The sequence below is a fragment of the Labeo rohita genome, unplaced genomic scaffold (assembly GCF_022985175.1).
Source record: "Labeo rohita strain BAU-BD-2019 unplaced genomic scaffold, IGBB_LRoh.1.0 scaffold_151, whole genome shotgun sequence".
NCBI classification, from domain to species: Eukaryota; Metazoa; Chordata; class Actinopteri; order Cypriniformes; family Cyprinidae; genus Labeo; species Labeo rohita.
Window position 1 is genome coordinate 77,533 of NW_026127681.1, and position 26,584 is coordinate 104,116.

Below are 26,584 nucleotides of genomic sequence, written 5' to 3' on the forward strand. Positions count from 1 at the left end.
CACGTTGTAACTACCAAGCCACAGCCTGCTCACGTCACGTCTGCCAAGCCACAGCCTGCTCACGCCATGCCTGCCGCTCCAGGGCCTGCTCACGCCATGCCTGCCACTCCAGGGCCTGCTCACATCAAGTTACAGCTGTTGTTCCTGAGTCAAGCCAAGTTACAGCTGTTGTTCCTGAGTCAAGTCACGTTACAGCTAAGTTGTCTATGTTAAGCCAAGCCACAGCTGATCTTCATAAGCCAAGTTACAGCAGATCTTCATGAGCCAAGTCAAGTTACTGCTGTTGTTCCTGAGTCAAGTCAAGTCACAGCTGACCTTCATGAGCCAGGTCAAGTCACAGCTGTTCTTCACGAGTCGAGTCAAGTCATTGCTGATTTTTCTGAGTCAAGTCAGGTCACGGCAGACCTCCCTGAGTCAAGTCAAGTCACGACAGACCTTCCTGATTCAAGTCAAGACACAGCTGCACTCCTAACAGAGCCTCTTCACGACATAGCTGCTAGTATAGAGCCTCGCCAAGCCATGGCCGTCATGCCAGAACCTCGCCAGGTCCCGTCTGACATTCCAAACCCACGTCACGTCTCAGCTGATCCTCTAAAGCCTCGTCACATCTCAGGTGACCCCCCCAGAGCCTTGTCACGTCTCAGCTGACCCCCCAGAGCCTCGTCACGTCTCAGCTGACCCCCCAGAGCCTCATCATGTATCAGCTGACATCCCAAAGCCTCGTCAGGTCTTAGCCGTCCTTCCAAAGCCTCACCAGGTCTCATCTCATCTCATCTCCCAAGCCACGCAGAGCCCACGCTCCCAAGCCACGCAGAGCCCATGCTCTCTAACCTCACAGCCTCCACACCCTCAAGCCCGGCAGGCATGCCACTGTCTACTGTGCTGCCTGTAATGGTGGTCACCATCTTGAGCGTGTGGGCTATACACTGCACTCCTAAGTCCAGAGGCCTCGTCTGACCATGAGTCTGCTCCAGAGGCCTTGTCTGTCCACGAGTCTGTGCCTGAGGCCTCTTCTGTCCATGAATGTGTGCCAATGCCTCCAGAGGTGTCCGCTAATGCTGTAGAACCTCCCAAGGAGGCGGCGTCCATCCATGAACTCACTGCCACGCCTGACCACGAGTCTGCTCCAGAGATCTCGTCTGACCATGAGTCTGCACCAATGCCCCCGGAGGTGGGAGCTCCGGCTGCAGAACCTCCTAAGGGGGCGGCGTCCTCCTACGAACTCTCTGCCCGTCATGTCACGGCCAAGGATGCAAATCATGAACTCTCTGCTCTGCTATGGATGTCATTTGTTCCACTGTGGGTATCTTTGCTCCTGTCTGCTCTACCTGCCCCACCATGGCTGCCTGCTCTGCTGCCTGCCCTGACTGTCTGTCACTGCTCCATGATCCAGGCCCACACTGCTGCTTCTGTGGTTACTTCCTGTTTGGCAGCCATATAAAGAGGGCCATGCCAAACAGGAGGTGGCGAGGTATTGTTTTGCCTGTGTGGACTCTACCAAGTGTTTTTCCTGTTTCATGCCTTGTTATTTTTCCATGGTTCTTGTTTTGTTTCGTAGTCATAGATTTGCCTTGTTTTCTTTGCCAAAGTTCTTTGCCTTGTTCCAGTGCCTTGTTTATTTGTTACTTTGGACTGCTCACTGGTATTTTGACCTTCTGCCTGTTTTCTGGATTATGCTTTTTTTGCCCTGGATATCACTGTTTGTTTGGAGATCGACCCTACCTGTCTGACTACATTGTGTTCAATAAAGCTTGCACTTGGATCTATCATGCTTCATATGTGTCCCGTTACAGAATACTTCACCTCCCACAGATCCAGCAGCTTTTGGGACAGAGATCACCATGGATCCAGCATCACACCTCTTCTGCCTCTGCCAAGGTAACCGCTGTATTGAAGACTATGTTGTGGACCTTTGTGGACTGTATCACCTTGTGGCTTTTTAATGATGTGGTCCTTAAGGACATATATCGCCATGGATTAAATGAACCTTTATGTTCCCAGTTACCTGGAGGAAAACTGTGGGGGTTGCAAATGAACAACCATGTAATCCCACATTCCCCACCACACCAAAGCCTTCTCATGTCATGTCCACCAAGCCAAAACCTGCTCAAGTCATGTCTGGGATTATTCAAGTTGCATCAGAGCCCTCTAACGCCATGCCTGCCAAGCCAACGCCTACTCACGTTGTAACTACCAAGCCACAGCCTGCTCACGTCACGTCTGCCAAGCCACAGCCTGCTCACGCCATGCCTGCCGCTCCAGGGCCTGCTCACGCCATGCCTGCCACTCCAGGGCCTGCTCACATCAAGTTACAGCTGTTGTTCCTGAGTCAAGCCAAGTTACAGCTGTTGTTCCTGAGTCAAGTCACGTTACAGCTAAGTTGTCTATGTTAAGCCAAGCCACAGCTGATCTTCATAAGCCAAGTTACAGCAGATCTTCATGAGCCAAGTCAAGTTACTGCTGTTGTTCCTGAGTCAAGTCAAGTCACAGCTGACCTTCATGAGCCAGGTCAAGTCACAGCTGTTCTTCACGAGTCGAGTCAAGTCATTGCTGATTTTTCTGAGTCAAGTCAGGTCACGGCAGACCTCCCTGAGTCAAGTCAAGTCACGACAGACCTTCCTGATTCAAGTCAAGACACAGCTGCACTCCTAACAGAGCCTCTTCACGACATAGCTGCTAGTATAGAGCCTCGCCAAGCCATGGCCGTCATGCCAGAACCTCGCCAGGTCCCGTCTGACATTCCAAACCCACGTCACGTCTCAGCTGATCCTCTAAAGCCTCGTCACATCTCAGGTGACCCCCAGAGCCTTGTCACGTCTCAGCTGACCCCCCAGAGCCTCGTCACGTCTCAGCTGACCCCCCAGAGCCTCATCATGTATCAGCTGACATCCCAAAGCCTCGTCAGGTCTTAGCCGTCCTTCCAAAGCCTCACCAGGTCTCATCTCATCTCATCTCCCAAGCCACGCAGAGCCCACGCTCCCAAGCCACGCAGAGCCCATGCTCTCTAACCTCACAGCCTCCACACCCTCAAGCCCGGCAGGCATGCCACTGTCTACTGTGCTGCCTGTAATGGTGGTCACCATCTTGAGCGTGTGGGCTATACACTGCACTCCTAAGTCCAGAGGCCTCGTCTGACCATGAGTCTGCTCCAGAGGCCTTGTCTGTCCACGAGTCTGTGCCTGAGGCCTCTTCTGTCCATGAATGTGTGCCAATGCCTCCAGAGGTGTCCGCTAATGCTGTAGAACCTCCCAAGGAGGCGGCGTCCATCCATGAACTCACTGCCACGCCTGACCACGAGTCTGCTCCAGAGATCTCGTCTGACCATGAGTCTGCACCAATGCCCCCGGAGGTGGGAGCTCCGGCTGCAGAACCTCCTAAGGGGGCGGCGTCCTCCTACGAACTCTCTGCCCGTCATGTCACGGCCAAGGATGCAAATCATGAACTCTCTGCTCTGCTATGGATGTCATTTGTTCCACTGTGGGTATCTTTGCTCCTGTCTGCTCTACCTGCCCCACCATGGCTGCCTGCTCTGCTGCCTGCCCTGACTGTCTGTCACTGCTCCATGATCCAGGCCCACACTGCTGCTTCTGTGGTTACTTCCTGTTTGGCAGCCATATAAAGAGGGCCATGCCAAACAGGAGGTGGCGAGGTATTGTTTTGCCTGTGCGGACTCTACCAAGCGTTTTTCCTGTTTCATGCCTTGTTATTTTTCCATGGTTCTTGTTTTGTTTCATAGTCATACTTTTGCATGTTTTCTTTGCCAAAGTTCTTTGCCTTGTTCCATTGCCTTGTTTATTTGTTGCTTTGGACTGCTCACTGGTATTTTGACCTTCTGCCTGTTTTCTGGATTACGCTATTGTTTTGCCCTGGATAAAGTGGTGCAACGGATTACAAAACTCATGGTTCGGATCACTCACGGTTTTTGAGTCACGGATCGGACCATTTTTCGGATCAGCAAAAAAGGGGGAGGAGTCAACTGTAAATTGTTTTCCATTTATTACAAGAACAGTATGGCAAGAAACTTTTGGTTTTATCAAACTTAAATAAAATAAAATAGAAAAATAAAATCAAGAAATAACCAAAAATAATTTCAGTGAAAAAATAAGTTAAAAAATCTCAGTTTTAACATTTTAAACAACAGGGCCCTACAATCTTTTTTTTTTGTTTGTTTGTTTTTTTGTTTTTGTTTTTGTTTTTGTTTTTTTTCCCAGATATTCTTGTGGTTTAATTTTTCTGATAATCAAATACAGGCATTTATTTTTAATGAAATGAAAATGAAACCCTTTTGTTTGCTGCCAAACAAAATTTTTTTATTATTATTATTTCTGTTATTATTATAATTTCTGCATTTAATTGTTTTATTTAAATTTGCCAGAAATAGGAATATTTATTCACCTACATTATACTGTACAAAAGTAATACAAGACTAATACACTTCTGCTACATGTTAAATATTACTTTTATTTTGACCGGTTGCCAGTTGGTTTTTGCGTGTATACACTATGATATGATGCTAATTTTCTCAAATGAACCGGTAAAATGTACATGAAGTGACTCTTACAGCAGTTCTGAAGTTTATGTGTTTATGTCGTCATATAATGAAACACAGGGGCCGAAAATAACCGCGAGCCTCACATGTGCTTCAGTATTTGTGTAGTAAACAAAACCGCATCTCCGCCATTCATTCATACAGAGCCAAGCGGAACATGGAGGATTCATATTTAAACCGTCTTTGGCGTTTTAATATTCACAGACACTAGTCCATATCGAATTAAGTGAGAGACCTACTTTTGATTTATTGATCCAAAAATTGAGGAATTCTGTGGCATCCAGTGCTATAGAGTAAATCCGTTTTCATGAATGGACTCCGCGATCCCGTCCGCGTTTTAGCGGAGGAGAAATTGTAAACGCGTGACCACATAACGTAACGTTAGAGAGAGAAATGACATGCCTTTGTGTAAATAAGATAAATAACATAAGGCTATTACGGCCGCCCCCCTAATATAATGGCAGGGGAAACACTGTAATCTACAAGTTTTTAAAATGAGTTAATCCGCGGGTCACGTGTGTTCCGAACCGTGGGTCGTGATCCACGTGGATCACGGATCAACCGCGATCCGTTGCACACCTACCTGGATATCACTGTTTGTTTGGAGATCGACCCTGCCTGTCTGACTACGTTGTGTTCAATAAAGCTCGCACTTGGATCTATCACGCTTCATACGAGTCCCGTTACAACTGTACAGTATGTCTGAGTGAATGCAAAAAAAAAGTATGGCAGGATTTAATTTGGTCCATTAACAATTAATTGTATTGCTGTCATTTAAGTTATTTAGATGAAATATTCCATAAAAAGTAACTGTCAACTTCAATTTCATGGTGACTTCATGAAAGTAAACAGTGAACTTTAATCTCACTGCCACTGCTGTACAGTATAATGATACTAACTCTAGTTTCTCCAGCATGCATTTTGGGTTCATCAGTAGATCACTGAGGTTTTTCATTCCAGAGTCTCCTAGTTTATTCCAGCTCAGGTTCAGTTCTCTCAGGTGTGATGGGTTTGATTTCAGAGCTGAAGTCACAGCAGAACAACCTTCATCTGTCATTTCACAGTTGCTTAACCTGCAATGGCAAAAACAGCATAAAATAAGAAAAGAAAATATTATCATTATTATCATGTTTCCTGATTCTTTATGTGAATGTTACTGAGCTCAATCTCTCCAGTTTACAGTGTGAATCCTTCTGTGTTTTATATTTGATTTAAACTAATGTTTAGAATCTATGATGATCATAATATTGAAGAGACATTTAGTTTCTAATAGTTTGTTTTGAGTCATGTTAGTTTTGTATGAGGGCAGGCACTGCTTCTACTTACTTTACTTTATTTTATTTATTTAATGCCTCCATTCTTTATTCCCTAATGAAAGGCTGATTTAAACTGCTTAAACTGCTTTAAACAACATAACTTCAGACCTGTTGTCTTAAAATAAATAAACTTTAACTGTACTAACTCTAGTTTCTCCAGCTTGCGTTGTGTGTTCATCAGTAGATCACTGAGGTTTTTCACTCCAGAGTCTCCTAGTTCATTCCAGCTCAGGTCCAGTTCTCTCAGGTGTGATGGGTTTGATTTCAGAGCTGAAGTCAGGATGAGACACTGTTTCTCTGTCATACTGCATCCACGCAGACTGAAGACAGAAAGAGAAAAGGCAATGAATCAGACATGTTGTTCATGTGTGAGTTAAATGAATCATGATTAAACACCATACAGTGCAAAAAATAAAATGTTGTTAAAACCTGAAAACGAAACATGTATATAAATAATTATACAGCCATAAACTAAAACAAAACTAGGATTTGAGGATACTAGTTACATTTCAAGTCTGGAGAATCTTTAGTCAGACCAAAAAATGATTTGTGGTTTGTAATGTAATTAAGATACAGAATCAACTATAGAATCACTTTAAAATAACATTAATGTAAATGTAAAAATGGAGTTTAAATGTAACAAATCAAGAAAATTCTGTTCATAAATCAAAATTTACTTCAAGACATTTTAAGATTGTAGTTTACAGTCAAATGCAACATTTTGTGATCATATTTTGTTGTTATTGTGATGCATGTCTGAGTGAAACCTTTTTGAACATGAAAAAATTTTCTCATGTGTGATCTCATGTGACTGACAGGTTTTCACACCCTCACGTCACCAGACCAGAGAAGAAATGTTTTTGAGAAGGGAAAGTTATTTTCAATAAAAAGCACAAGGGTACATTAATAATAGGTTACATTGAAAATAAATTATGTACCCAGATAAATAAATAAATCATAACAAGAACTAAAATATTGTCAGTAAGTTTTTAATCTCACTGTCACTGCTGTACAGTATAATGATTCTAACTTTAGTTTCTCCAGCTTGAATTGTGTGTTCATCAGTAGATCACTGAGGTTTTTCACTCCAGAGTCTCCTAGTTTATTCCAGCTCAGGTTCAGTTCTCTCAAGTGTGATGGGTTTGATTTCAGAGCTGAAGTCACAGCAGAACAACCTTCATCTGTCATTTCACAGTTGCTTAACCTGCATTGAGAGAAAGAGAGAAGATAGAAGAAAACCGTTTAATAAAGTCAAAATGTCTTTATAAAATGAAAGAGAGGAAGAGTGTCTGAATACCTTTGGATAATTTTTCACAATTTGGTCTTCAAAACAAAACAAAAAAAATAAATCTTGTCTCGTCTGTCTCGCCGCCTGCCTTCTGACTCTCGCTCGTTTTATGGACTATTCCCTCGCCATGCCTTTATGGATTATGTTAGCCGTTGTTTGACCCTCGCCTGCTACATGGACTATCCCCACGTCTTGCCTTTGTTATACCTGCTTGCTGTTGTTCTGACCCTGCCTGTTCATCTATGTCTTTGTCACGTCCTGTAAATAAAAGCTCGCATTTGGATCCGCTCGCCTCTCGTCTCTCACCTCTCACTCAATGTTACAGAATACTCCGTCACTCAAGGATCCAGCAGCTTTAAACCTGGACATACAACAGGTATGGACACAAACAAAATTCTATTCAGACTCAAACAAGGCCCGCGTTCACTCGAACAGCACATCTTCGAATTTCTGGCCATAGCTAATTATTCTGACCTCCCGGACTACATTTTGATAGAAATTTTCTGTGACATTAATCAGCCACTCAGTTCTGTGCTTAGACGCATGGACTTTTTTATGGACTATGCTTTACTGCGTGTGGGCTCATCCTTTACTGTGGGAGTCGCAGAGGAGCAATGCGACATCGCAGTATCGCCGGCCGTGCAACCCGCTCTCAAAATGGCGGCTGCGCCGGAGCACATTCATGCTATGGCGGCGACAGCAGAGCCCCCTGCACAAGATGGCGGCCGCGCCGGTGTGCGCTCACAAAATGGTGGCGACGGCGGAGCCTGTTCACAAAATGGCGGTGAAAACGGAGCTCCGTCACATCATTGCTGCTACCCCAGAGTCAAGCAAAGTTACAGCTGCATTTCCCGAGTCAAGTCAAGTTGCAGCTGCGTTTCCAGAATCAAGCCAAGTTACAGCTGTGTTTCCTGAGTCCAGTCAAGTTACAGCTGCGTTTCCCGAGTCAAGTCAAATGGCAGCTGCGTTTCCCGAGTCTAGTCAAGTTACAGCTGCGTTTCCCGAGTCCAGTCAAGTTGCAGCTGTATTTCCCAAGTCCAGTCAAGCTTCCAAGTCAAGTCAAGATACAGCTGTTGTTCCAGTGTCAAGTCAAGTTACAGCTGTGTTTCCTGTGTGAAGGCAAGTCAGAGCTGCTCTTCCTAAGTCAAGTGCAGTTACAGCTATTGTTCCTGAGTCAAGCAAGGTCAAAGCTGTCATTCCTGATTCAAGCTAAGTCAGAGCTGTCGTTCCTGAGTCAAGTAAAGTCACAGCTGGTCTCTACAAACCAAGTCAAGTCATCGCTGGTCTTCACGAGCCAGGTCAAGTCACTGCTGATCTCCATGAGCCAAGTCAAGTCACTACTGATCTCCAAGAGTCAAGTCAAGTCACTGTTGATCCTCACGAACCAAGTCAAGCCTCAGCTGATCTCCATGAGCCTAGTCAAGTTACAGTTGATCTTCATGAGCCAATTCAAGCGATTGCTGTTGTTCCAGAGTCAAGTCACGTCCCGCCTGACCACCCAGAGTCAAGCCACGTCCCGCCTGACCACCCAGAGTCAAGTCATGTCCCGTCCAACCGCCCAGAGTCAAGTCACGTCCCGTCTGATCGCCCTGAGCCTCGCCATGTTCCGTCTGACCGCCCAGAGCCTCGCCATGTCTTGTCATGATGGCCAACGCCTATGAACTCTCTTCTCTCCTTATTCTGTCTGCCTCCTCTGTCCCTGCTCTCCCCAGGTCCCAGTCCATGACGCGGGTGCCTGTTCCGCCCTGGAGGGCCCCTGTCCCTCCTGCTCTGCCCTGGAGGGCCCTGCGCCTCCTGCTCTGCCCTGGAGGGCTTCTGCGCCTCCTGCTCCACCCTGGAGGGCTCCTGCGCCTCCTGCTGTGCCTCCTGCTCCGCCCTGGAGGGCTCCTGCGCCTCCTGCTCTGCCTCCTGCTCTGCCCTGTAGGGTTCCTGCGCCTCCTGCTCCACCCTGGTGGGCTCCTGCCCTGCCGGTCCTGCCTCAGTCACCTGGTCCTCCGCAAGGACCTGGTCCTCCAACCCTCGCCCTGTTTCACCCCCGTCCCACTGCCCCCTGGACTGTTGGTGGGTTGGAGCGTCTGGAAGCCGCTCTTTGGTGGGGGGCTATGTCATGAATCTGGTCGGTGACCTGCGGTCCGCTCACCACCAGATGTCGCTCTCGCACCGTCTTTACACACAGACTGTTGCACTACACCCCGGACTACATCTCCCGTCATCCAGCGTGCTGATTGGGTCAGCACCTGTGACTAATCAGGCGCGCTATAAAAGCACCCGTCTTCCCCCATACTGGTCACAGAGTATTGTGGTTTATGTTGTGGCTTTTGCATTGTGTATCGCGTTCCCTAGTTCCCTAGTTCCCTAGTTCCCGAGTTCCCGAGTTCCCCTGTGTTTAGCTTTCTCACCTGGCCATCTTGTCTCGTCTGTCTTGCCGCCTGCCTTCTGACTCTCACTCGTTTTATGGACTATTCCCTTGCCTTTCCCTTATGGATTATGTTCGCCGCTGTTTGACCCACGCCTGCTACACGGACTATCCCCACGTCTTGCCTTTGTTATACCTGCTTGCTGTTGTTCTGACCCTGCCTGTTCATCTATGTCTTTGTCACGTCCTGTAAATAAAAGCTCGCATTTGGATCCGCTCGCCTCTCGTCTCTCTCCCACCATTACATACAGATACATTTATATAAATGGTAGCACTTCACAATAAGATTCATTAGTTAACATTAGTTAACTAGTATAGTTAACATGAACTAAGAATGATCAATACTTTTACAACATTTATTAATCTAAACATTAATTTCAACATTTACTAACGCATTATTAAAATCAAAAGTTGTTTGTTAACATGAATGCACTGTGAATTAACATGAACTACCAATGAACGACTACATTTTCATTAATTTACAGTACATTAACAAAGTTGAATAAATGTATGTATGAATAAATGTATGAACAAATGTATTGTTCATTGTTCGCTCATGTTAGTTAATACATTAGCTAACATGAACTAATGAAATCTTATTATATAGTGTTACCATATAAATGTATAGGCCTACAGATTTATTTACATCATTTCATGTTTTATTTTATTATTAACATTTCTCCAAAACCAAGTTTTTGAGCAGCATTACCGCCACATCAAAGGCAGTACTTGCATTGCATTAATGTTTTCATGAACTTGCAGGTTGTAACGGTACAGTTCCCCATTCAGTCGGTAACTTCGAGTCACATCGGTGACTGCCGAATTGGGATCTCGCTTAGAGAGACCAATCTACTAAGCACATCAGAGCGTAAACTAAGCACATCAGAGCAGTTTTCTAAAAGAACTTTCACGGATTGACGTCTTTATAAAGACACAGCGTTTGAACATGCCCTTCCACCCGTGCGCTTCTGGGTGCGGTCGTTACCTGGCGCTGGGTGATGGTCACGATTGTTGCCTCACATGTCTGGGCACTAAGCACACTGAGGCAGCTTTTGTGGATGAGTCATGCTCTCATTGCGGGAGAATGACCATCGGTGAGTTGCGGACCAGACTCTGTTTCCTTAAGAAAGGTTTAAGAACCTTTCTGGTTTGTTTAGTTGGGGATGCTTAATTTTCAATTTTAATTTTGTCAACTTGATTGCACAGATACTATTTGAACTAAACTGAGCTGGATGATGACATCACTGGATTTAATGATGAACTTTAACTGAAAATTGAGTGTTTTCTGTTGTCCTTTTGCGTTATTGACACTATTTTCCTATTTAATACTGTAAAGCTGCTTTGACACAAACTGTACTGTTAAAAGCACTACAGAATTAAAGGTGACTTGACTGTTTCACAAGAGGTTTTTTGTGGTGAAAGAAGGTTCCCCTTTAGTCATACTCTACGATGTTACGTCATAACTGATGTATCTGGGGTCTCCTTTTGGAGGCCAGTCACCTCTGAGTTAACTTGAAAGGGCCAATGAAAATTGGCAAGTGGATTTTGCATGCCAAGCCACTCCCCCGTACATACGTGTATATAAGATGGTGGCGTACATCCACTCATTCAGGTTTTTGCTTCGGAGCTTCACCCGCAAGCTGACTGGAAATTTCGCCATTGGATTCTCTACTTCATTCTCTACTCAGTCTAGAGCTGGCTGCAGGAGATCGGCGCAGTCCTCTGATCAGGGCCCCGCTAAGAACAACCACAAGTCCGCGAAGCGGCCCTGACTCGGATGACCCAGAGATGGAGGAGATTGCTTGACGGGGGACCTCAACATCTCAGACATCTCAACCCCCTTTCCAGGGGGAGCTTTGCTTCCTCAGATTCAGACTCGGAGTGTGATTTTGCCACCACCGCGGGAACCAGGGGGGAAGGTAAGGGTTGCTTGCCGCAGCTAGACTTTTCCCCAGAACAGTCCGTTTTGTGGGTTGGGTGACCTCCCCCCCCAGGCAGCCCCACCACGGGTATGTCAGCGACTGTTCCGTTGATCCCACTAGCATGGCGACTGGGGGCCTGGTTAGCGCTCCCCAGCCCATTTCGTTGGTTGATCCGGACAGTCTGACTCGGCTATGCGATCTAATTCGCGAGGCGCCTGCTCAGGTTCAGAGGCGTCAGAGGCGTATGTCGCAACTCTCCCGCCATCTCCTCCTTTGGAGTCAGACGCGGCTCAATTCGCTGCACGCTGTTCACATTCCGGGGGAGCTGAATTGTGAAGCCGATGTGCTGTCATGACAGCTCACTCTCCCGTTTTACTCCCTGACTGATGCCCCCCTCAACAGAAACGTGCTGACACACAGCTGGCAGACAGCTGGCCCCGGGGCCTCCTCAAGTACACCTTTCCCCCAGTGAGCCTCCTTGCACAGACCCTGTGCAGATCAGGGAGGACAAGGAGTGGGTTCTGTTGGTTATGCCTTATTGGCTCACCCAGACCTGTTTTGCCGACCTCATGCTCCTCGTGGCAGCCCCTCCCTGGAAGATTCCCCTGAGGAAGGCCCTTCTTTCTCAGGAGATGGGCACAATTTGGCACCCGCGTCCTGATCTCTGGAACCTCCATGTGTGGCTTCTGGACAGGACACGGTAGACCTCACTGGCCTTCCCAAGGCCGTGATTAATACTATCACTCAGGCTAGAGCCCCCTCTACCACCCCAAATACATCAGTTATGACATAACGTCATAGAGTACGACTGAAGGGGAACATCTCGGTTACATCTGTAACCCTCGTTCCCTCCTTCAGGGATGTTACATGCCACAACCCTGGACTGCGCTGGGGCACTCGGTTTGGGCTTAGCTCCGAAGCAGAAATCTGAATGAGCGGATGCATGCCACCATCTTATATACCTGTATGTACGAGGGAGTGGCTTGGCATGCAAAATCCACTCGCCAATTTTCATTGGCCCTTTCTAGTTAACTCAGAGGTGACTGGCCTCCCAAAGGAGACCCCAAATATGTCAGTTATGAAGTAAAGTCTCCGTTCCCTCCTTCAGGGAACGAGCGTTACAGATGTAACCAAGACGTTCTTCAGATTATGAAAATGTAAGAAAGAGATTGTTCTTTAACGAAACTTTGACCCTGCAGTGGTCGTTCTAGACCACAGTAACTGGGGGGAACAGGCTGGGGCCACTTGTGCTTTTAGGGGACACACTTAAAATGAATCTTAAGCTACTTTAATACAGTATTATTCATTCAGTCATTTTTTCACCATGTCATGCATCACTGCAATCTCTAGAATAAGCTATAACAATTTAAACTCAAATGAATGTTTCATCATGTTTCATTTATTTGACAAATAATTTTGCACCTTTATAAATCATGTTAGTTGATCTATAATGAGTCCTCAGCAAAGTAGCCTAATAGTGAAATCTATTAACTATGCATAAAAACCTGTCTTTTTACTTAAGTACCAGATATAGGTGTCATGCCATAAAATATGTTTAATATGACTGACTTTATATGTAATGTGAATTTAATAAAACATTATAAGTTACTAATTAGCCTATAACACTTTCAGCGATGACTCATCTGAACACCTCTGATTGGCCATTGCATTCATAAGCTGAACAGAATCGTGTGTGATTGTCACATATGCGTCACATGTTCTTTGTTTTGGTTCTGTTTTCCTTGTTCTCCTGCCTTCTGTTTCTGTTCCTCACGTGTTGCTATGGTTTTTGATTAATTACCCTGCACCTGTTATTCATTTCCTCTCATTTGTCCTAGTATTTAAACTCCATTTTGTTCAGTCTTTGGTTGTCTGTTCTCAGTCATTATTATTAGTTGTGTGTTCTCCCAATCTGCCTGTTTTTCAATTATTGTTAAAATCATTTTGTTTAAAACATTCCTTAATCGTCATCTGCCTTCCTCCCTGCTACACAACCTGACAATATGTCTCTGGCTCAGTGCCAGCTAGTGAACATGGATTTGAATTTTGCAGCTGGTGATGTTTTTCTTTTTTTAAAAAAAAAATGTGCACATGCAAGTGGGAGAAAGCACTTTTTTCATGAGAGCGAAAAGAATCCACCTGCAAGAGAGGAGATTTGTGCTTAAGCATTTTAATGCGCCCCGCATTACAATAATGTGCTCTAAATTTGTCATTAAAATAACGCCATAGAAACGAACGAACCAGTAAAATAAGAATAAAGTCGCGTCTGAAAGCGGCAACGATTTTTTTTCAATTGGTTAAAATGAATGGAGAATGTCGTCTTTTTTCTTGTGCGCTCGACCATTTCCATCGGTGGTCCTAGATCACTTGATGAGGTCCGCAAATCCTTTGCGCATAAACTATGCCGCAAAAAGAATAAAAAGATTTTTTAAAAAATACAAAAGAACACATGGACGTTTTCTTAATATGATCATTAAAGACTGATGAAAATGCGGGACATTTTCTCAATATGTGACGTGCGGGACAAGGGGTGAAAATGCTGTGTGATGCAACGCAAAGAGGGACAGGTGGTCACCCTATTCTCTAATGAAAGGCTGATTTCTGCATTTACGCACTTACTTACTATAAAATAAATAAATAAATAAATAAATAAATTAAAAACTTACAAAATGTGACCAATATGGCAAAGCCAGTGCACTGCTTTAAATAATATAACTTAAGCTGTAACTTTAAGACCTGTTGTCTTAAAATAAATAAACTTTAACTGTACTAACTCTACTTTCTCCAGCTTGCATCGTGGTTTCATCAGTAGATCACTGAGGTTTTTCACTCCAGAGTCTCCTAGTTTATTCCTGCTCAGGTTCAGTTCTCTCAGGTGTGATGGGTTTGATTTCAGAGCTGAAGTCAGGATGAGACACTGTTTCTCTGTAATTCTGCATCTATACAGACTGAAAACAGAAAGGGAAAAGACAATGAATCAGATCTATGATGCATCTTGAACAAATGCCATACATTCACTAATAAACCAGCAAAATCATGGAAACTTCTAATATATGAATGAACAAACCAAGAGAGTATTTGAGGAGACTAGTTACAATCCAAGTCTGGACCCTCAGTGAACAAATAAGTCAATTTTGCCAATGTAAATTAATATGTAGAATCAATATAGAAACAATAGTAAAATTAACAACATTAAATGGTCTATTTTCACATTTCTATTGAAAGAAATTAATCAAATTAAATATATATATATTTTTTAAGCCATTTTACAGCGTAATTTACAATTTCTAACTAAACAAACACACTAAATCTACATTTCCCTTAATAAAAAAAAATGTGAAATATACTATTAGTCCAGTATAAATCTAACTGTCAGAATCATCTACTGTCATTTGTTAGACTGTTTTTTGCTGTCACTTCTGTTTTATTTCACAGCAAAGATGTCAAATTTCAGCAAGTTCCATGCTGTTTTTTACAGATACACATAAAAACATTGTATTCCTGAATCTTTCTTCAGATGGAGAAATGCCAGAAAGTGCAGCGCTGGAGATGATGTGACAAGAGTCCAGCGGTCTTAAACTAAACAGTGAACTTTAATCTCACTGTCACTGCTGTACAGTATAATGATACTAACTCTAGTTTCTCCAGCTTGAATTGTGTGTTCATCAGTAGATCACTGAGGTTTTTCACTCCAGAGTCTCCTAGTTCATTCAAGCTCAGGTCCAGTTCTCTCAGGTGTGATGGGTTTGATTTCAGAGCTGAAGTCAGGATGAGACACTGTTTCTCTGTAATACTGCATAAACACAGACTGAAAACAGAAAGAGAAAAGACAATGAATCAGATCTATGATGATCAACTTACTAATGTGTTTTTTCATCTTCCAGTAGACGTTTGCTGATAAATAAACAGTGATATCTGTGTGCAGGTAACATGGAGAAAGACTACACATAGTTCATTTAAATATACTACAAACTACACAAAAGTTACAAATGTATGCAAAGGTTGACAATCAGCTAAATTACTCATTAAGACAGGGGTCACCACACTCAGTCCTGGAGGGCCGGTGTCCTACAGAGTTTTGCTCCAACCGTAATCAAACACACCAAGGTCTTAATACTGTAGGTTTACTTCAAACTTCCAGGCAGGTGTGTTGAGACAAGTTGGAGCTAAATTCTGCAGGACACCGGCCCTCCAGGATCAAGTTTGGTGACCCCTGCATTAAGATGTGAGCAATTTATGCAAGTTACGAGTTACTGTAGACTAAACAATTACAAGTCAACAACAAAGACAGTCTGCTTATGAAAAAATAATATACTTTTTTTTATGGAAGAAAAAGTATTTCCTTAAACTGAAGACATTCAAACAATTTTGAAAAGGCAGTTCATTTGCTTTAGTGCTGCACTAAAATGTCTTGTTCAGTTTTTACAATTTACAGTATATGCTGCACCAAAATTAGACATTTTACATTTTGTGAAACACAAACTTTAAATTAAAATTAGTTGTGAATAGTTGTCAAAAAAGCAAAAGTTATTCTTGAAAAATCAGTGCTCAATATTAATAATTGTATAAATGCAAACATTTTGTGAAAAAATATTTGGTGGGGAACAAATAAAACTGTAGCACTACATCTGGTAAAATGTTACACATTGCTATTTGCATTGTGGCATCAACATATGATAGATAAAACAAACAGTGCAGCACAAAATGTTTACAGTATTTGCACCTGGTGTGTAAAATGATGTGCTTGAAGAAGCAACACAGAGTCACAGCACACAACGCTTTGCATTAAAAAGTTCAAATCACAAATCAGGGAAGAGATAGTGATGTGTGGTGTATTATATAACAAAACAACAAAACAAACAAACAAACAAAATGTAAGATATATGCAAATACACATTATAGACATTTATCTACAAATCAAGTATAATAATGTGAACATATTTATTAGAGCAAAGAACGTCCAGCATGTGTGGGTCACCGAGGGTGAGAAATCACAATGTATATAGTGTTCTTTTAGTCTCGAGCTAATGTAGTCGTGACTGACATTTACGTACATTGTGTACTTAGTTAGACATGAAGCAAGATTGTTGGATCATGAATCAGGAAATTACTCCCTTTCCTTGTCTGATCTTGTCTAGGGCTAATTGAGATCATCAGCTTGTTAGTTCAGTTCATGGATCTCTCTCCTAATGAGCTGATGATCTCAGTCAGGTGTGTTAAATAAGGGAGACATGCAAAATGTGCAGAGCAGGATTGAGAACCACTGGTCTAGGGTATAAGAAGTGCACATCTGACGGGCTTCTCCACTTCTCTTTTCTCTCTGCTCTTACTCTCTCGCTCTGACTGATGGGTGCGGCTAGTTCTCTTATAGACTTATTCTTCTCACATTTCTATGATTAATATGATTTATGACCTATGGTTTATAGATTAATAGATTAAACATAGAAGTTAGACTAAAGCCGGGCTCACACTACAGGATTCTTAAAATCCTAACCGATTATGAAATCTGGTTGCAGCGCGCACGCATAAGGATAATCTTTGCAGAATATATTCCTTGAAATCATAAACATGCACACACTACAAGATTTTAAAACTGTGGCGCATCACACACTACAAGATATTATTAAGATTATCAAGATGGAGGGAGCGTCTCACGTGATCTTACACAACAGATCGTCATTTCAGCAACTAATGTCTACAAATGTTAGTTAGCATGCTAGCAGCTTTATGCATAGGCAGAGTTTCACTTTTATGTGTGGGGGGCACCCACTGGCAGTCGAGGTGCTCGACAAGATTTTTGCTCCGATTCGCAGGAAGGCAAAATCGGGCTAAAAATCCTGTAGTGTGAGCCCGGCTTAACTTAGTCTGATTTAGATTGATTGAGACCTTAAATTAAATTGATGTTATTCAGTTTATTTGTGAAATGATTGGATTGAACATGCTTATTGAAATTTAATTTTTTAATTTTTTCAGTTTCAAGTTATGATTCTTCTCTTACTCATTTGCATTTCTGTAAACTTATGAATAAATTTGTAACTTCTCCAACCCACCCCGTCTGACATGGATCCAATTTTGCATCACTGACAGATGCAGCAGAGAAAAGTGTTTATATGAATTTTATTGTGAGGACTTAAATATTCATCTGTACCTCACATTAAGCTATCGAATACCTTCAGAAGACTTGGAATATTGTGCACAAAACATTGTGCTTTTAGTGCTTGTATGTCTTGTGTGTCTTAACAGTAACACAGAACAGTAACACAATATCAGATTTAAATCAGCCCTGTCTGAGCAATATACCACAATAAAGGTTGATGAAAAAAAAACCTCTTCATTATTTTAAAAACAAGCTCTAGTAATTGCAAAACTTTTCTTTGAACATTTGAAAACACAAATAAATACATACATATTTGAAAAGAAAGTCTAATAGTCACGGTTATTTGAAAGAAACTAGAGTGACACTCAGTCCTAAAGCAAACTCAGGAGAACAGAAACATCCCACAGAGCAGAAGAGCAAAACCTCACTAGATCATGATTTTCAGTTTACAAATACAGAGTGTGCAATTAAAAGCCTCAAGATCTTTCAGAAGGAGTGAGAGAAAACTGGCTTGTGAAACTGAATGTTTTTGATCATCTGGAGACTCACAGACCTGCTGTAGAGATACAGTGATAGAGTGAATCTGAGCTTGATGGCAATTCAACTAGTGATCGACTGATATTGATTTTTTATAACCGATACCGATACTTATTATTTTTATAATAATGTGCCCGATAACCAATATGCAGAACCGATATTTATTTACTGTTATAAAGTAAATCAGTGACCGGGTGAAGTAAGTCCATTGTCCAACACTAATAAGCAAAGTAAGTCCAACAATAATAAGCAAAATAAATAGTTTCCTTGTTTTGCCTGGTTTCGTTCAGTCTGTCCCGTTGTCTGCCTATTGTTACTCTCGCCTGTCTGACCATTCTCCTGCTTCGCCCTTTGGATAACGTACGCCGCTGATCGACCCTCGCCTGTTTATGGACTATTCTTCATCTCACTGTCTAAACACCTGTTTGCCACTGTTTGACCCTGCCTGCCTTTCGACCATGTCTTTGCCTCATTGTATTAATAGAAGTCTGCAAATGGATCCGCCCGCCTCCCGTCTCTCCGTTACAGAATACTCGGCCAACAAGGATCCAGCAGCTCAGAATACAGCAGCTCAGATCATGCGTCTTAAACAAGGTGAGCGGTCCATTGAGGAGTACATTTTGGACTTTGTTACGTTAGCTAATCAGACTTCTATGGACGATCTATGTCTCATGATATTCTTCCATGGAGGGCTTTCTGAACCCTACCGCTCCTCAATGCCACTTTATCAACCCCATTGGACTCTAAAACAATATATAGACATTGCACTACAGATTTTTGGTTCATCGCTTACTGTGGGTGGCGCGGGGAAGCAACGCGACATCACGGTAACGCCGGCCGTGCAGCCCGCCCGTGTAATGGCGGCCGCGCCGGTGCGCGCTCACAAGATGGCGGCGACGGCGGAGCCCGTTCACAAAATGGTGGCCAAAACAGAGCTCCGTCACATCACAGCTGCCATACAAGAGCCATATAAAGTTACAGCTACATTTCCTGAGTCAAGTCAAGTTTCCAAGTCTAACCAAGTTGCAGCTGTGTTTCCTGTGTCAAGTCAAGTCAGAGCTGTCGCCCCTGTCTCAAGTCAAGTTACTGAGCCAAGCACTGACAAGATGGCTGCCACGCCAGAGCCACTGCACAAGATGGCTGCTGCACAAGATGGCTGCCACTCCAGAGCCACTGCATAAGATGGCTGCCACGCCAGAGCCACTCCACAAGATAGCCGCCGTCTGCAAGCCACTCCACAAGATGGCCGCCGTCTCCAAGCCACTCCGCAAGATGGCCGCCATTCCAGAACCTGTGGTCAGCACCCGGACACCACCTGTGGTCATGATGGCCCACGTGCTGGACTCACCCCTAATGACGGTATGGGCAGCTAAAGTGGCGCTCCATCACGCCGCGGCGGCTACCCCTGGGTCAAGTCAGGCTTCCAAGTCAAGTCAAGACACAGAGTCAAGTCAAACCAAAGCTGCTGTTCTCCATGAGTTAAGCCAAGACACAGCTGTCGTTCTCCATGAGACAGGCCAAGTCACAGCTGTTCCCCACAAGTCAAGTCACGTTACGGCTGTTGTTCATGAGTCAAGTCACGTTACAGCGGATTTCCATGAGCCAAGCCAGGTTACAGCAGATTCTCATGAGCCAAGTCAAGTTGCTGCTGTTATTCCAGAGCCAAGTCAAGCTTCAGCCGCTGCTCCAGAGTCAAGTCAGGCTACAGCTGTAGCTTCCAAATCCAGTCAAGCTTCCAAGTCCAGTCAAGCTTCCAAGTCCAGCAACGTCAAGGCGGTCGTTCCTGAGTCAAGCAAAGTCACCGCCGTGGTTCCTGAGTCAAGCAAAGTCACCGCCGGTCTTCACGTGTCAGATCAAGTTACTACTGATCTCCATGAGCCAAGTCAAGTCACCGCTGATCTCCATGAGTCAAATCAGTTGTATTTTGTATTATATTGAATCTGTATTTATTTGTATTTTTACATTCTACTGTTAGTGTTTAGTGTTATCTGTATGCACTAAGGGTCTGAAAGTAATGCAACTTCAATTGTCTGTATGTATGTGCTGTACATGTGGCAGAACTTACAATAAAACAGACTTTGACTTTGATCATCAGTACAACAAAACCTGCAGCATCTGATCATTATGATGCAACAAATTGTCCAGATTATTGTATAGCTAAAAAAAATGTACAAATTACACATCATTCACTTATTTAATATTATTTCATCACATCTCACCTCAGTGTCTTGAGTTGACAGTTTGGATCCTGTAGTAAACCACTGAGCTCCTTCACTCCTGATTGTCCAGGATCATTTCCTGTGAGATCCAGCTCTATCAGGTGTGAAGGGTTTGATCTCAGAGCTGAAGCCAGAGCTTTATAACCTTCTTCAGTGATTCTGCAGTCTGAAAGCCTAGAACCAGCATGAAAATGTCACAATCAGATGATTAGTCAGTTATTCTAGAAATGACCTAAACAATGTAAATGCCTAAATGGAATTAGATTTTATTCATTATACAAATGAACAAAAGAGACTGAACACCTGAAATGTAACTTTTTTTTTCTTTTCAATAATATCACTGTAATATATTTTTCTTCTATATAGTACTGTGCAAAAGTCTTAGGCTACTAGTATTTTCACCAGCTAAAAAACAGTTTACATTTCCAAACATTCATTTTGCCATTAACTGTAATATTCCAGTGAGAATTTTGTTTGCACAAGGAGTCTGACAACAGCCAGTGCTCCACACAGAGATCTGATCTCATCATCATTCAGTCTGTCTGGAATGACATGAAGAAACAGAACAAACTGAGACAGACTAAATCCAGAAGAACTGTGGCAATGTCTCAAAGATACTTCAAGAGAGGCTTGATGTTTTTTGACAAAATTGCTTACTTTTATTAGGGTTATGGATTTGTACAGTATATTCATTTCTGCATATTAATACTACAGTTTGAACCTGAACAAAGAGAAATCATTTTGTTACACATAACATATAATTATTATAAAAATGGAAGAAAAATGAACAGGAATTCTATATCAGAGCTTAATTCATCTGATCTGATTTCAAGCTATTATTTGAGTCTTCTGACTCAGTTTTGTATATAGTGGTTGAGTCTCATTTGCACTCATGATGTTTTAGAGTTTAACCGCTTCCTTGCTGTGTGTTCACTGGTTTTTGTACTAAGTCATGGGGACCAAATATCCCCACAAGAATAGCAATTCCAGTAAATTATGAGCTTGATGAGACATTTTTATTTTTTTGGAAAGAAGCTTATAAATCCTACAAAACAGCTTTTTGAATTTTTGATCCTGTACCCACTAAATTACTAAAAGAATTGTTACCTGTGGCAGAAGAACCGCTTCTCAATATTATCAACTCATTGTTATCTTTAGGTCACGTCCCTAAACCATTCAAGCTGGCGGTTATTAAGCCTCTTATTAAGAAAGCACAACTAGACCCTAGTGAACTGGCAAATTACAGACCCATTTCTAATCTTCCATTTATGTCTAAAATTTTAGAGAATGTTGTATCTGCTCAACTGTGCTCATTCTTGTAAAAAAACGATATCTATGAAGAATTTCAGTCAGGTTTTAGGCCCCATCACAGCACAGAAACTGCACTTGTTAAAATCACTAATGACTTGCTTCTTGCGTCAGACCAAGGCTGCATCTCATTGCTAGTTTTACTTGATCTTAGTGCTGCGTTCAACACTATAGATCATGACATACTAATAGATCAACTACAAAATTATGCAGGTATCCAAGAGCAGGCTTTAAGATGGTTTAGATCCTACCTGTCTGATCGCTACCACTTTGTTTATTTAAATGGGGAGTCATCTCAGTTATCACCAGTAAAGTATGGAGTGCCACAAGGATCTGTTCTAGGTCCTCTGCTATTTTCAATATACATGCTGCCCCTTGGTAATATTATTAGAAAACACGGGATTAGTTTCCATTGTTATGCTGATGATACTCAACTATATATCTCAACAAGACCAGATGAAATGTCTAAATTATCGAAGTTAACAGAGTGTGTTAAAAATGTAAAAGATTGGATGACCAATAATTTTCTGCTATTAAATTCAGATAAGACAGAGATATTACTTATTGGACCTAAAAACAATACACAGAATCTTTTGACTTACAATTTACAACTAGACGGATGTACTGTTACTTCCACTACAGTCAAAAGCCTGGGTGTTATATTAGACAGCAACTTGTCTTTTGAAAATCATATTTCTCAAGTTACAAAAACAGCATTCTTCCATCTTAGAAACATTGCCAAGCTGCGAAACATGTTACCCGTTTCTGACACAGAAAAGCTAGTTCATGCATTCATGACCTCTGGACTGGACTATTTTAATGCACTACTAGGTGGTTGTCCTGCATCTTCAATAAACAAGCTACAGATAGTCCAAAATGCAGCTGCTAGAGTCCTTACCAGGTCAAGAAAATATGATCATATTACCCCAATTTTAAAGTCTCTGCACTGGCTACCTATTAGGTTCCGCATCAGCTATAAAATAGTACTTCTTACCTAAAAGGCACTTAACGGTTTAGCTCCTGCATACCTAACTAGTCTTCTACCACGCTACAATCCATCACGCTCGCTAAGGTCACAAAACTCTGGACTGTTGGTAGTACCTAAGATAGCAAAGTCCACTAAAGGAGGTAGAGTTTTTTTCGCATTTGGCTCCCAAACTCTGGAACAGCCTTCCTGATGACGTTCGGGGTTCAGAAACACTCTCTCTGTTTAAATCTAGATTAAAGACACATCTTTTTAGCCAAGCATTCAAATAATGCATCTCATAAACTTTTACTGCAGTTATATCAAATGCTCATTATTAATCTTTTAGCTCTGGTTTAACAAATCTTTCTTTTCTTAGTTTGAACAGCAGCTACGCTAATTATGTTCCTATTTGTTCCCTGTTTTTGCCATGGGATTGACATCCCATGGTAACTAGGAATTCACAAGCTCCAGTCTGGATCCAGAACACTTAAGAAGAGATGATGCCAACCCCTCAGAGGACTTCAGATGATGCCAACCCTGAAACAACATACAGCACTACTGAATTCTGCTACTAATTTATAGTGTTTTTCTTTGTCTGTTTGATTACGTCATTAATTGATCTTTACCACACATCTCTGCCATATGTACATCAAGCTACTACTACATATATTGTAAAAAATGTCAAATTGGTGTAAAGTTGCTTTGCAACAATGTGTATCGTGAAAAGCGCTATACAAATAAATTTGAATTGAATTGAATTGAAATATCATAGTTGTCACGCTTGTGTAAGGAGGAGACCAGAGAGGGAAGTAAAACGGAATGATATGTTGTTTATTAACAGAGCGAGTAGAAATAACAAACACGAAACAGCAACAGAAGGATGGATTAAGATGACTTTCCTGATAGCAGAGTACAATGGCGATCTCGAGAAGTAACAGGGAGTGGAAGGAGCACACACCGGAGATTCTGAGCAGGGTAGGGTCTGGAGCTAGCATTCGGGGTAGTGAACTGTAGACCAGACAAACACTGAATGAAGGAGCAGTCTATTTATGGGGTGTGGTAACGAGAGTCAGGTGAATCCAATCAGAGCTCCGGTGAGGCAGAGCGAATGGGTGGCGCTGTAGGTGACGCGGCTGATAGAGGTGGCTAAGGTGAATGCCTGACATTACCCCCTCCTCCAGGGGCGGCTCCCGACGCCCTAACACGACGCCGAGGGCGGCCGCGACTGCGAGGGGCCGGCCGATTAGGGTGGCTGCGGTGGAACTCCAGCAAGAGTAATGGATCCAGGACATCATCTCTGTTCACCCATGATCTTTTCTCCGGGCCGTACCCCTCCCAGTCAATGAGGTATTCCAGGCGGCCTCCTCGACGCCATGAGTCCAGGACCTCTCGAACGGTGAAGACGGAGGGTTGGTCCAGGATCTCCGGAGGAGGGGGTCCAGCTTCAGCTCCCGGGGCGTCTGTGGCAGAGGGAGAGAAGGGTTTTAGGAGGGAGACGTGAAAAGTGGGATGAATTCTGTACCTGGGTGGGAGCTGAAGCTGGTATGTCACGTTGTTGATCTGCCTCAGGATGCGAAAGGGACCAATGTAGCGGGGACTCAGCTTACGGCAGGGCAAGCGAAGTCGCAGATCGCGGGTAGAGAGCCAGACGAGATCCCCAGGTTGGTAATGGGGTGCGGTACGTCTCCTGGAGTCAGCGAAGAACTTGTGTCGTCTTACTGCCCGCTGAAGATGGTGATGAGCTGAGTCCCACACTCTCTCGCTCTCTCGAAACCAGTGGTCGACAGCTGGAACATTGGAGGGTTCCTCCGTCCAGGGGAACAGCGGAGGCTGGTAAGCGAGTACGCACTGGAATGGTGTCAGGCCGGTGGTGTCTTGGCGGAGAGAGTTCTGTGCGTACTCGGCCCACGGGAGGAACCTGCTCCAGCTGTGCTGGTCGTCCTGGCAGTATGCACGAAGGTAGCGTCCAAGCTCCTGGATCTTCCTCTCAGTCTGGCCGTTTGTCTGTGGATGATAACCAGATGATAAGTTAACAGAGATACCCAAGAGCTTAAAGAATGCCTTCCAAACGTGGGAAGTGAATTGAGGACCCCGGTCCGAAACGATCTCCTCCGGTAGCCCATAGTGCCGGAAGACTTGGTGGAACAGGTGTTCGGCGGTTTCCATGGCAGTGGGCAACCCTCTCAGGGGTACCAGTTTACATGCTTTGGAGAAGCGATCAACAATGACGAGAACACAGGTGTGACCCTCTGATTCGGGCAAGTCCGTGATGAAGTCCACGCCAAGATGGGACCAGGGCCTCTCCGGAATAGGTAACGGAACCAGTTTACCTGTGGGAAGTTGATGGGGTGAGTTAGACTTGGCACAGACTGAGCAGCTTTGGACGTACCTGATGGTATCTTGGTGCATACTGGGCCACCAGTAACGAGATTGTATGAGCGAGAGGGTCCTACTGCTGCCTGGGTGTCCGGAACCCGGAGTCCCGTACGCTGTGCCCAGAAGGACTTGACGTTGAGAGAGGGGCACGTAGATCTTGCCCTCTGGGCAGTCCGGCGGAGCTGGCTCCTGGAGAGTGGCTTGCTGGATGGCTTGATCCAACTCCCAGACGATGGGGCTGACGATGAGTTCTGAGGGGAGAATGGGTTCTGGATCAGAAGAAGCATCGGGGGAGAATTGGCGTGAGAGTGCATCGGCAGGTATATTCTTGGAACCAGGTCGGTAAGTAATGGTGAAGTTGAAACGGGTGAGGAAGAGTGCCCATCGGGCCTGCCTGGGGTTCAGACGGCGAGCTTCACTGAGGTATTGTAAGTTCTTATGATCGGTTATGATGGTGAATGGGTAAGTAGCTCCCTCTAGCCAATGGCGACACTCCTCCAGGGCCAATTTGATAGCCAGCAGCTCTCTATTACCGATGTCATAATTTTGCTCCGCCGGAGTCAGCTTACGGGAAAAGAAGGCACAGGGATGGAGGACAGGAGGTTCGCCGACCGCTTGAGATAACACCGCTCCGACGCCGATGGTGGAGGCGTCAACTTCGACAGTGAATGGGCGTTCGGGGTCCGGGTGTTGGAGGACTGGAGCGGTGCTAAAGGTGGTCTTTAGCCGTCTGAATGCTTCGTGGGCAGCGGGGTTCCAGAGAAGGTGTTTGGGCTTACCCCGCAGGAGGGAGGTTAATGGGGCAGTGATGGTGCTGTAATCCATAATGAACCGGCGGTAGAAGTTCGTGAATCCTAGGAAACGTTGAAGCTCCTTGACACTGCTGGGTAGTGGCCATTTCTGAATAGCATCGACCTTTCCCTGGTCCATCTGCACGCCCTCGGCACTGATGTTGTAGCCTAAGAACTGAACTGTGTGTGTTGATGGAACTCACACTTTTCCAACTTGAGGAACAGACTGTGCTGGCGGAGCTTCTGGAGGACCTGCTGGACGTGCTGGCGATGTTCGGCCTGGTCCCGGGAGTAGATCAGGATATCGTCTATGTAGACCACCACAAACCGATGTAGGAACTCCCGGAACACCTCATTCATAAACGTCTGGAAGACAGAGGGACTGATGGATAAACCGTACGGCATCACTTGATATTCATAGTGGCCTGTGGGTGTTACAAAGGCTGTCTTCCACTCGTCTCCCTTCCGAATACGAATGAGGTTGTATGCACTCCGCAGGTCCAGCTTCGTGAAGATCCGGGCTCCACGAAGCTCTTCGAGGGCGGCTGGGACCAGGGGCAACGGGTACGGCTGTTGGATGATTTGGGAATTGAGCTGACGATAGTCGATGCAGGGTCTCAAACCTCCATCCTTTTTGCCCACGAAGAAGAAGCTAGAAGCGGCCGGCGAGGTAGATGGACGAATGAACTCCTGCTTTAGGGCCTTCTCGATGTAAGCCTCCATCGTCTGGCGCTCCGGGATGGACAGTGGATAGACCTTGCCTTTAGGGAGCTTGGTGTCAGGCAGCAGATCAATCGC

General features: G+C 44.1%; 1 protein-coding gene across 1 annotated transcript in view; it reads right to left on the reverse strand.

Annotated features, from left to right (window-relative positions):
• LOC127158440 (protein NLRC5) overlaps window positions 1-26,584 on the reverse strand; it is a 95,521-nt gene that overhangs the window by 39,900 nt on the left and 29,037 nt on the right. Inside the window, exons 6-11 of the mRNA XM_051101578.1 lie at window positions 20,345-20,518; window positions 15,126-15,299; window positions 14,266-14,439; window positions 6,896-7,069; window positions 6,012-6,185; window positions 5,449-5,622 (exon numbers count right to left, since the gene is read on the reverse strand). Coding sequence (XP_050957535.1) covers window positions 5,449-5,622; window positions 6,012-6,185; window positions 6,896-7,069; window positions 14,266-14,439; window positions 15,126-15,299; window positions 20,345-20,518 — 1,044 coding nt within the window. The remainder of the gene's footprint in view (window positions 1-5,448; window positions 5,623-6,011; window positions 6,186-6,895; window positions 7,070-14,265; window positions 14,440-15,125; window positions 15,300-20,344; window positions 20,519-26,584) is intronic.